Here is a 12,437-nt window from a genome sequence, read left to right as displayed (position 1 = left end):
TAGACCTAATGGCGCCTTGTTGGATTATCTTTCCATCCGGATAGGCTAATGGCATTTATTTTGAGGATGCCAGCCAGTCACAGGAGTCTATTTGGTTTCATTAGGGGAGATATTTAAGTGGGAACTCCTAAGGTTAAGTCACTTTATTTTATTAAGTTGATTCATAAAGTACTTTATCAATTAAAGTCATTTTATGACAAAAATGACTTAAGTGACTAAAAGACAAACTAGGCTTTTATCCCACATTGACTAGTTGTTTGCATCTCCTCTCACATCGAGGTTATAGAAGCAAATATCTGCATTGGGATTTGCACCATGAAATATATCAATATTCTGAAAGTTAATCCTGGTTGCTTAAATGTGACTGTGCTTTCTTAAGGACGAAACCCCCTTAAGAGAATTTGAGAAACTGGACGTATCCCCAGTGTCTCATTGGAGTTTGTATCAGAGGCAAGAAGGGAAATACAGATCAGTAGAAGGTTCCAGCAGACCCACGTTGAATAAGAATCAGTATGCATGGACAGGTATGTGCGGATTTCTTAGCATATTAGTAGATGATCACGTGGACCCAGAAATCAGTATTTTTGTGAAGGTGTGCTTGTAAGTGGCAGCAGTAGCATTTAGCTACGCATTTACAGATATAACCGGTCACTCTTGGAGAGGACTGTGGGCGTTGAGACAGTTGAGTGTGGGAGGTGAGACAGCTACTTAAGACAACGCCGTTCCCAATCTGATACTTTACAGCCCACACAGCAGTCACGCTTGGTTTGACAGACTGATCACAGTGATAACAGGAGCTCGCAGCTTATGTCGGAGGTATACTACAGGCTGTCAGCTTCCATTTACGGGTGGTTCCTAGTTTGACTGCTGTAAGGAACTACAGTGGAAGTCATCAACCAATTACAATCTCGGTGAAGGTCGGTTCCAGCGTGTAACGCTGAGATAGCAGTGGTAGCAGTGTGGTAATTTGAGAGCAGTTTGTGGGAAGTTGGGAAGGCTGCAGGGATTTGAGGGGACTCTAAATCACTACCAAGTGCCAGCAATCTACACCAGTCAATATATCCTCTATGGCAGACAAGGGTACTCCCTCCAATGTGTACTTCCAGTCATCATGGCTTAGAAGACTCACCAACTATCTTCAATGACAGGTTCTCTTATATCTTTTGTTTTGTATCTTGTTTATATGTATAGATATACACTCTGGACTGAATGTTAATAGGAGCCTATGCTACTTCCAAAACCATTGAGCATCCTTTAGGAAATAGTACACGGAAGAATGAAATACATATTTTAATGAGTGTTGGTATGCATTTTCTTGTATGAAGTTATCAATCCGAAAAATTGAAAATCTGCATATTGTGGAAATGTGATACAAAAAAATTGAGTTGGAACATTACAGAAATTCTTTTCTCTATTACTCAGGATCATGATTTGCAGTGAGTTTTCTGGTGTGGTTTTCACTGAGATGTCGTGGCATAATATATTCCAAACTCTTGATTTTGGCCCTCTTGAGTCTCAAGTATTTCAGTATGGGTTTTGTTGATGTTTACTTTTTGCAATTTTTGGAGATGAGAATGTGGATAGTGCACAACAGATTGATAGTTTGACAAGAGTAGTGCAGTGTCAGCATGGTGGTTCTTTTTTTAGATTGTTTTGGAATGTAATATCCCCATTTTCGTGAGCATCTGAGTATGAGGGATTAGCCTATTAGGTGGTCCTTGTAGGCTAAGCCGGAGGATTAAAGGGTCTTGGTAGTATCTAAGGCCAATTCCCATTTCAGAGGACAGAAAATGTTTAGGATTGCTCCTCATTTGGATCAGCTTGCCACACTTACTATTTATAGTAAGTGCCTATTTCAACAAAGTTGGGGTTTCTATCTTTGGTAGGGCGCCTAAACAGGTTTGTTTTAGTGTTGATATTTAGTAGGAGCAATTATTCAAGTACTTACTATTTGTAGTAAGTCAATGTCTAGGAGTCACTATATCTGACAGGGCACCTAGACTCATGGTCTACACAGTGGTTGACTCCAAATCATAGTTGGCCTAGCAGATGATTTATTTTGGACTTACCTTATCTATCACTATTAAGTTACTTTGTTAATGATAACATCATTAAAAGGTTATAATATACAGTTTTAATGAGTGGGGCCAATTGATACTTGAAGTGCATTAAATCAATATTATAATGAGCGGGCCTATTTAATATTTTCCTAAGTCAACGTGAACATTAAAGACCTATTCTAGTAAATTGATGTTATATTAAAAAGAGAAGATTAAAGATCCTTATATAGATTTACAAAGACAATGTTCAATCTTATTAGATTTCCACAATCCATTAGAATATAATTTGTTGCCTCTGGATTTGATTGTGTCAGTTTTTTTAGCATCAAAGTTTCAGATCACACTCTGTGATCCATCATCAGGATGAGAGAATGCAAGAATGAAAAAGTCAATCAAATGATCACACTTTTTAATTCTCGCATTCTCTCATCTTGATGATGGATCACAGAATGTGATCCGAAACGTTGATGCTAAAAAACTTGACACAATCAAATCCAGAAGCAACAAATTAAAGACAATGTTTCTAAGAGAAACAATTGCGAACTAAAGATGATAAATAAAAACTACCTAATAAACAAAAGAGCAACTCAAATGACCATTAAATAAATATTACAATATTTTAATACCCTCCCTTAATGGTCATCATGTAACTACAATATTTTGGTCACAAATTCTTCAAACATTTTGTTCTTGTTGAGACCCTCCCTAAATCTCCGAAGTGTTAATTACCAAGAAGCCATATTATTTGATGTTGGGTAACAAAGGAATTATTCCTTGTTGCCAAAGACACCAAGATACAACTGAAACAATAATTTTCAACCCTTTTGCAAATGAGCACTACGCCCCAAAATAGACTGCGAGATAATTCACCAAGAACTCAAAACCAACAGCAAGAAGCCACAAGTTTTATTAGGAGAAAAATTGGAAAAACCAGACAATTTTTTTATGTGAGAAATGGTTCAAAATCAAACAAAAGAATCTGAGACACGGATTAGATAATACAAAGCTTCATTTTTTAGGATAAATCAGTAAAACCTAAAAGATAATTTTTAGGGAGAATATTGATGATGAAGTTTGCGATTACAATCATACGCCACTAAAGATTTGCATGTTGTTGATTGTAAAGGGAATATGAGTATGACAATTCGTATTCCTTCTCTAAATCATATATTCTTCCAAGGTTCTGTTCTAAGGTACCTTCTACCATTTCTGTACACCTCAAACAAGTCTTTCATGTCTATCACATAACTTTCTTCCTTTGCATTCATTCGCAGCATTTGTATTCAAGTCTGTAGGATCTTCCTTAAGTGATAAAGCTTTCTTCAAAGGAACCTTGCTTTGATACCATATTAAGGTCATGGATTTTCTGCGAATATTTACATTTGTATAAATGATTCTAATTGGGTAGATTGCTAGAAGAGCAGAGTTATATATTTCGGTGCGTCTTCTAATCTGCAATCTAGCCCTCCCTTATACCTAACTCAAGGGGCATGTTCATTGAATGGACATGTCCCTCTCTAGGTTGGCCTATTTAACAACATAATTGTTTCCTCAAGATTGGTACCCATTCCAAGAATTACTAATGGTTAGTAACTAATCACATTAGTAAATAAGAAGGCTTATAAAAGCCACAAGGAAAATGCCGATCTGTCTAGAGGGGACAATATGTTCTAGTGACCATTACTTAGGGGAACTCATGCATTCAGATCAAATTGATTTGAAAATTAGAACACTTGTCTTGTCAAAGTTACAAGGAATTAACACTCCCTCTCCCTCTTAACTTGATAAGATAAGTGATAGAGACATATCTAGCAACATCAATAGAGATGACTAACCATAGATATACACTCTATACCTCTTTTGAATTTCAAGCATGATGTATCATTATACAAATGATACCTGAAAACACATCATATTACAAATGTTGTAATAGAAGTTATCACTGGAGCTTGTGATCAAATCGCTAAGCATCGTTCATAATACAAACTATCAAATCACTTAGGCTTGTAACACAGGGTATTTGACAAGACAAGTGTTCTGATTTTTAGATCAATCTGATCTGGATGCATGAGTTCCCCTAAGTATTGGTCACTAGAACATATTGCCCCCTCTAGACAGATCGGCATTTTCCTTGTGGCTTTTATAAGCCTTCTTATTTAGTGATGTGGTTAGTTACTAACCATTAGTAATTCTTAGAATGGGCACCAATTTTGAGGAAACAATTATGTTGTTAAATAGGCCAAACTAGAGAGGGACATGTCCATTCAATGAACATGCCATGCCCCTTGAGTTAGGTATAAGGGAGGGCTAGATTGCAGATTAGAAGACACACCGAAATCAATAAATCTGCTCTTCTAGCAATCTGCCCAATTAGAATCATCTATACGAATGTAAATATTTGCAGAAGATCCATGACCTTAACACAAAATACAACAAATAATGAGGCTAAATTTCATTCGGATTATGAATATCCAAAGATGAACTATCCAAATTGAAGAAATAGTGTATCTTGTGATTAAATGGCCTTTTGTATATTCTTGAATAGAGAGTGAAGGGTATGCTAAACAGTCTTATGGAATAATTGCTAAGGTTGGATTTCAAGCTATGTTGTTAGTCTGGGTTTAGGTTCAAATTTGGGTTTGAGAACCTTGTTCACCGGTATGGCAAATTTTGAAATGGGTTTCAGGTTTGTTGGGTTTATCAATACAAAAACAATCATTCATATATATATATAATATTTTCCTCTTAAAAAATATAATTAAAAATATAATTATTATTAAGATTAAGTGGTAAGTCCAGTAGAGCAATCTTAAAAGGATGTGATGTGATCTTTTAGAATTATCTTATGAAAGCTTTTCAGCTGATTTTTATTGGAGGAACAACTTGTAGCTATGGAAAGAGGAACCCTGCTGTGGAAATGGTCAAGCTGGCAGCTAAGGCTTCATACACCTGAAATTTTGAGATGGCAGGAAGACGATGTTGGCTCAGTGTACCCTGACCTGATCCAAAGCCATACCCATGTCCGGTATGAACCAGACCATGTCTGGCCATATAGCTTGCAAACCCGATAGCGTAGATTTTTGGAAGTAGAAGGGCCGATTAATACTGTGTTCACTTCTGTTTCACATTCACTACCCTCATGATTGGCACTACTGTTGCTCATTCTGTGGTGGATTTTTAATGATTGGAAGTGCGAAACCAAATCAATGAAAATATTTTCCTGTTTACAAACTTACTAGCAAGCTAGTAACTTGGAAAATATGACATAGCTTCGTTATAGCTTCAAATTTGCAGCTGATAAGTTTTTTTTGTCTTGAAGAAAAAGGAAAGTGACAAAATGTGTCTAATATCACCTTTAAATATCCTTCCTTGTCCCTGCAACAGCCTCGAAGGAGCTTAACTTCGATGAAATTAACTTCGATGAAATTCTTAATAGGAAGCCAAAGGAGCACACACCAACCAACCAACCAACATTTTAAATGAAATAAGATGATGTTTTTAAGTGGTGCTTTTTAGGGTTGAAAAATGGTGTGGGAGAAATTGTGGGATACTCGTACCCTTTTTGGAGCCAATCATATTTTGAAGCAAATGCAAATTTATTTATTTTTTCATTGATTGGACTCTTAATTCTACAGTGGATGCCTATCTGTCTCCAGGATGGTTGAGGGGCATTGCACATGACCCTGGCCATCCCAGGTGTTTGTGGCAATTTACAGGTTGGGGGGGATGGCAGGCTGTACATCCCCAAATGTTCCTTTGTCCGTGAAACAGCATGTGGGACCGGGACATGAGCTCCAAGGGTGGGGACATGTCCCCATGTAAGCTTGGTGTTTTCCCAAACAGATCTTGAGTAGCCCCCCATGAATCAACAAATCAAAGCTTTGTCTGTGATAATCCTAAACCATTGCTCCATTTCCTGAATAGAAAATGAAACCTTTAGAGAAGTCTATTTGTTTGTGGGAAAATGAAGCCTTATTATGTTTCTCTAGACACTTTGCTGCAGGAAAATTTTGAGATCTCTTCTGATTTTGTGGTAGATATATTGAAGACAATGTTTCTATAATTTGGACTGGCTGGAGGAGACGGCACTGGCAAGGAGGCTATAGAATCCTTTGAAGGTCAGATCCGTGATACTGAGATAAATCTGGAACATATCCGGTCTGGTTTGGGTTGTTGGAAGGTGTTTGAGGAATATGGCAGTTTTGAGAAGAGATGAAGTACAGAGTAACCAAGACTTAAGTTACAGGAGGGGTTGAAAATGGACGCTTTTTATTTATTTTATAATTAGTTTCATTGTTGGGAAGGTAATTTAAGCCCCCATGTTACATTTGTGGAGGGAGGAAATTGACTTATTTTAGCTCATTTTAGATAGTTTGTGGCTTTTATTTTAGGGCTTTGAAATGTATGTGCATTGTGAATTTGTTTGTTTGATGAATGCTGATAGCGTTATGGTAAAAAAAATTGATTCTTGAAGATTTTTTTTTAGAGATCTATGTTTGGAAATTTAGTATTTGGTTATTGGTCCTATTGAGGTAGATATTCTCATCTTTTCCTCCTTTATGCATGTGGCAGTCCAACTGTAATATGCTGCGTTTTTAATCTGTGCATGAATTTTTAAGAATCCTATAGCCTAGTTTACAGCTTAAAAAGTCAGTCAGATGTAAACGCTTCATGTTGCTGTTGCAGAATTTGTTTCTCGACTGGAAAGTGACATTAAGGCTTTTGATTGTTTGCTGTGTTCCATAAATATCTAAAGTGCAAAATTATTTCATGCAGAACTTATTCTGTGCAGTAAATTGTGAAATGCTTAAGTTTTGTGGTGGAAGTACAGATAAAGTTACAAAATGCAGCTAGCGAGAAAATATCACTTGTTTACTAAAGATGAAACACTGTTTGCCAATATAATCTTCTATGATACATTTTAGAAAATTTGCCCCATGGGCTTCATGATAAGTCTTTTCCTTGATCTTCTGTGATAATAATTATATAATTGTGCTGCTGCTATAACTTCTGTTGTCAATCTAACACTCTAGGATAGTTGACATTGTGCATTTGCATCCCCCAGTCCTTCAGATTTTGGTAGATGTTTGATTTTAAAACTCTGCCCATGTTGAGCTAATGTAAGGCTAAAAAGAAGTATGATTTAAAAAATTGTGCTTCGCTTTTGAAGACCTCAATAATGTCTACTAGATATTTTCTGAACCTGTCACGCCTTTTTATTTTATTTTGTGTTGTGTTACCATTATGTACTTACTACCACTTTATTATGATACAGCAAACGAAGAAGTCGCAGTTATCGCCAAAAAATCGCAGCACTTAATCGAGCAAAAAGCTTGTTGGAAGCAAGAGCTAAGCAGCAGTCTACAGTGAATTCTTCTGCTACTAAAGCCTCTAAAAGCAATAAAGGTGGAAAAAAAAGCTAAATTTTATGTACAGGCTGCTTTACATGTATGGACAAGAGATATGCTTTCGCTGGGGGTAAGGTGGTTCCACATTTATTATCATATCATGTGATGGCTAATTTTTATTAGATTGTCTACCATTTTTCAATTCAAGTTGAGCTTCACTACTGCAACGGAAACTAAGCTTTGAGAACATTACTTGGATTATGATACAAGTATCCTGTTGTTGATTTGCATGATGATATTTATTTCTTTTAGTGGTCTGCCAAGTATCTCATGTCTATCAGGTTTTCACCTGCAGTTACTGCAAATGTAGACTTGGTGCCTGTAATGTGGGAACTTTTGGTATTTAACAGCTGCGAACACTTGAATATGGCATCATTTTGAGGCCAATTAGCCAACAGCTTATATCAGGAGAAAACATTTTCTGGCTCATATTTTATGAGGAGTGTATGGATTGATCTTATAGTACACCATTCAGAAGCATTCCCAATCCATCATTTTCATTACTGACATATGCAATTGTAGTAGAATTTTGTGATATAATTATTTTATACCTTGTGAAGATGGAAGGACCCTGTTTGACTTATTTGAGTAAATAAGCAGTTGCTGTCCTGGAAGATGTTCTCAATTATGATGCATGAACATATGCTCACTTGACCTTTTAGTAAAATCTATTGATCTTATATGATTGAAGACTCAAAAATCTTTTATAGCACATTACTAAGGTGGTCCTGGGGTTTAAAATTGACTTCATTGCCAGATTCATATGCTTGTTAAAAACCAATTTCCAATGCTACAACAAACCAAATTATCATCTGAAGTGTCTGGGATAGTGGTCTTCTGTTGTGTGGCCGTGGTCTTTTTGGTTCTGGTGGGCTGTCTTTTTGTTTGCTGTCCTTTCCTCGGCTGGCCTTTTGTTCTTGCCTGGTCTGCTTTATTGTGGTTCTGTTGTATGATCTGGGCTTTAATGATATAAATCTTATGTCTCTTTTGTAAAGGGTTTCAGGGCCCCTTCAAAACCTGTTTTCATATAATAAAAAACAAACCAAATTATCATCTGGATACATTCTCCTCAGACGGATATATATGAGTGCTTCATAATATGTGTGCACAAGTAAAATTACGATACAATAATGACAACAATGAAGAATGTCAAGACTTCTCTTAACTTTTGGAACTAGAGATTAATGACACAATATTTTGGTAGGCATACAATGCAAATGAGTACTATAAGGAATTTTTCCATCTGATCAGTGGCTGAAATTTCAAGTATAAGCTTTAGGGAGAAAATGAGACGGAAGTATGATAAATACTTACCGTGAAACAAAGCACTTTTATATAGCCACGCATGGTGCTGGGAAGCTCTTTCTATTTTAAATGAAGCATCTCAGTGTCTTGTATTCAGCAAATTTTTGTTTTTATGAAACTGATTTGCACAAGCTTATACTGAGAAGCAGGAGGTGGGGGGTGTGAATCAGTGTAAAACAATTTAATTTTTCAAAATTTAACAACCATATCAATATCAATTACACAAGATCTAGTAATTATGCAACACAAGATCACAAGATCTATGTGGTACTCCTTTTGGTAAAATCCATGTCAAAATATTACTGAAAAATTCCTTTTTGCAGTCTTAGTAGTCAGCAGCCCACAAGAGACACCATTTCCCTATAAAACTAACCCATTAAGACACCAATCCCTACAACCAATCACCAACTCTGCAGGAGACACCAATCTCTTTTCTTAAAAAGTGCCAATTTCCAAATGAACCTCTTCAATAAATGGTAATCAAATGATTTGCCTTCATAAGGGTCTTCTTGTAGACATTACACTCTACACAAATTTGGTGCAATCACTTTCATATATTTTCCTTCTTAAATTGGCATAAATCTATTCACACCTCTACTCAAATTCCTTTATACACCTGATCAGAATACCTTCATGAATCTGCTTCAATTTTTTTTATAAATCTTAAATCCCTTTCTTAAGTTCCCTCACTCAATTTATCATGATCACACATACCTTGCTTATAAATCTGCCTATAATCTTCTATCATATTCTCTTAACATAAATATGCTGATGTATATCTTATTTATCTGTTCGTCTTCCGTACAGTTTTTACCCATATTCAATAAACACTATTTATATCTTCATATCTCTATAATAAGATGCAACATTTCACAAAGGATTCCTTGCTTTTCAAGGGAGGCACTTCTTTCTTAAAACATTAGTGCTGCTTTCATATAAGCTCTTAGTTACCCTGGTTTGCTGGTATGGCCTCCAGATCAGGTCTGGGTTCGAACCAGTACCTGGTTCAGTCCAGTTGGTCAAAAATATGACCAGGGTTCGATCTGAGGCAACATGGTTTGAACTGGTCCCAAGTAAAAACGAACCTAGGCAAATTTGTAACTAACAGATTGAATTTGCAGTTATCTGCATTAAACTGGGCCCCGCGGATGGCATTTAAGTCATTTTTTTGAACATATTTTATATTTTTTTGAGTTCCTAAACCCTAAAAAGTGAATGTAAATGGCTTATGTTGGCTTCTAACACTCATTTGTGGTGTGCGAATAGGTTATGCCTATGGTGTTTTTGTTGTTTAAATGATTAAATCATATTATTTTATGATACTATGAAATTCTAATTTTAACTTATGGTTCTAGACTTCAGAAATGTATATGTATAATAGTTTATAATTTTTACATTTTTGTATGAACGAATCCAAACAAACCCAAAATTCTTTCCAAAATTTTGCTGTACCAGCAAATCGGTTCTTCGAACTCGAACTTCAAATAGAACTCGAACTGGTAACTAAGTATACTCTTGATTGCTGCACTTTTATTTTTTATCACTGCCATTGACAATATTAGTCACTGCCCATAAGATAGTTGTTTTTGTCTTATAAAGAATGATTGCTTTGAATATAAATTGTTTCCTTTGCTCACCTTATATCTTCCATTGACCGCTGCTCTTTAAGACTTACAAATCATTCCATTTATCATATTATTTGCGTCTTTTATGAAGATTTAATTGCTTCTGCTTATTAATTAAATCACTCTCTTTTTGAACCACACTTACATATTTAATGTGGGTGATTAAACTTATGTATGTCTTTTCCTTAGACACCAAAGCATGGTTAGCCAGTAAACAATTTAATTAGAATATAATAACTGCTTCTTACATATTTGATCATGATAATAAATTAAATCATGCTTGGATATGGTTGGCCAGTATTGATTAGTATATTAAGTGCTGAAGTCAACTCTCCTTTTAATCAACATTGATTCATATATTAATCTCCTTTTAATGAATGAAGATTGTCATTGATTGCAGTCTCAGATATGCTCCCCATCCCTTCGACATCCATGACAATCTCCTTGGCACAGTGATAAGATTAATGGCAACAATTTTGCTGATAATCTTGTCTATACACCTTTGACATCAATGACAATAATTCCAACAGAAACCTCTTTTAAACTATATGAAGTAATGTTAATTATGTTAATAGAACTTAAAAAGTATAAATTTCACTTTCTCAGATCAGGCTAGAAGTTAGTCTATAAACTTAGCAAAAGATCTTATCCTATATATAACAACTTATTTTCTATATTTTCTTAACTTTTAATATCACAGATAGAGTTGTTAATTAAAAAACAAACTGGATGTTTGTGTAGTTATCAGTGTTGGATACCGTATGACAGTTTCACATAAATAGATATATAAAAATCGACGTTTGAAGCTTGTTCAATAACTTCATAGTTGTTGGCCTCCTCCATTCTTGTTGATGTTTAATTTCTGTATTTGTTTTCCACAATGAACTGAGCGGCATCTACAGACTGCAAACTCCAAATGGGTTGGAACAATTATTTTTGCATTTTCTTGGTATTCTTCATGCATTCGTTGTTATTTTGATGGTTGAAAAAGTTGACAGTATTTCAAGTCTACAATAATTGTCAGTAGTAGTATTTGTTAAGGGAAGTGCACTCTTGAAATCTTGTATGAGAAAACTAGCATATCATGAACTAATACTTTTAAAGATGACAAAATCCAATGTTTTGAAGTCAAATAGATATTCGAGGTGAATATATTTTTCTTTTTAATGCCTTGTGTTGCTTTCAGAGGAAACACTGATCACTTGGTTCCTCTTATGACAGTGTGAGGAGGCTGTTATAGTCAGTGCATGTGATCCAAGTCTGTTTGTGAGGACATTTACTCAGTCTACGACAATTTGGAATCCTTTGAGCAGATTGTAGGAAAATCTCTGAAGAGAACAAATGTTATTAATAGCATGCTGGAACTTTTTAGTCTGTCACAAGAGTAAAGACTTGTTACCCGGCTTTCTAATATATCACATGATTAGGCATTATATGATGTATTTGTTAGCAAGTGTTGATGGAGGTGCTTAGTGAAAGTTGATCAAACCTACCTAGTGACAACTTTCATTGTCATCTCATGGCAGTGTGCCTGCCTTGCAGAAAGTCATGAAATGTAAAATATTTCTTATGCTTTCTTACACAAACCACTGTAATGCCCCTCTCTAAATCTGGAACATGGAAGATAATTTATTAAATGCTTCTTGCCTTCTTTCTTTCCATTTAATAAATTGTTAATAAAAAATATATGTTTATATGTAATGTCACGACATGCTTGAAATTATAAACGTATATAAGGAAAAAGAAAGTGGGAAGAAAAAAGGGAGGTGAATCTTCTAGTGTAGGATTGTTTACCAACGTGGCTCAAGAAGTCGAGAGGACCTGAACGTTACTCAAACTGGAACCCTCTCTAAATTTGGAGCATGGAAATTTTTTTATTAAATGCTTCTTGCCTTCTTTCTTTGCATTTAATAAATTGTTAATAAATTATATATGTAATGTCATGATATGCTTGAAATTATAAACGTATATAAGGAAAAAGAAAGTGGGAAAAAATAAGGGAGGTGATCTTCCAGCGTAGGCTTGTTTACGTGGCTCAA

At 35.4% G+C, this 12,437-nt stretch overlaps 1 protein-coding gene across 2 annotated transcripts in view; it reads left to right on the top strand.

Moving 5' to 3' along the window:
• Window positions 1-12,035, top strand: part of LOC149572451 (folate receptor family protein) — an 82,479-nt gene extending 70,444 nt beyond the window's left edge. The window contains exons 4-5 of one of the 2 annotated variants that reach the window (XM_089813604.1): window positions 7,336-7,538; window positions 11,620-12,035. In XM_089813604.1, the coding sequence (XP_089669730.1) occupies window positions 7,336-7,483 (148 nt within the window). In that variant the 3' untranslated portion in view covers window positions 7,484-7,538; window positions 11,620-12,035. Of the gene's footprint in view, window positions 1-7,335; window positions 7,539-7,763; window positions 8,530-11,619 lie in introns of those variants that run through there. The other variant, XM_089813603.1, reaches the window with a different exon arrangement.
• Window positions 12,036-12,437: the final 402 nt, after the last annotated feature.

The sequence above is a fragment of the Cupressus sempervirens genome, chromosome 2 (genome assembly GCF_028749045.1).
Source record: "Cupressus sempervirens isolate cs-2001-9-10 chromosome 2, ASM2874904v1, whole genome shotgun sequence".
In the NCBI taxonomy this organism is placed as follows: domain Eukaryota; kingdom Viridiplantae; phylum Streptophyta; class Pinopsida; order Cupressales; family Cupressaceae; genus Cupressus; species Cupressus sempervirens.
Note: the sequence above shows the minus strand (reverse complement) of the source record. Positions and strands in the feature narration are given on the sequence as shown.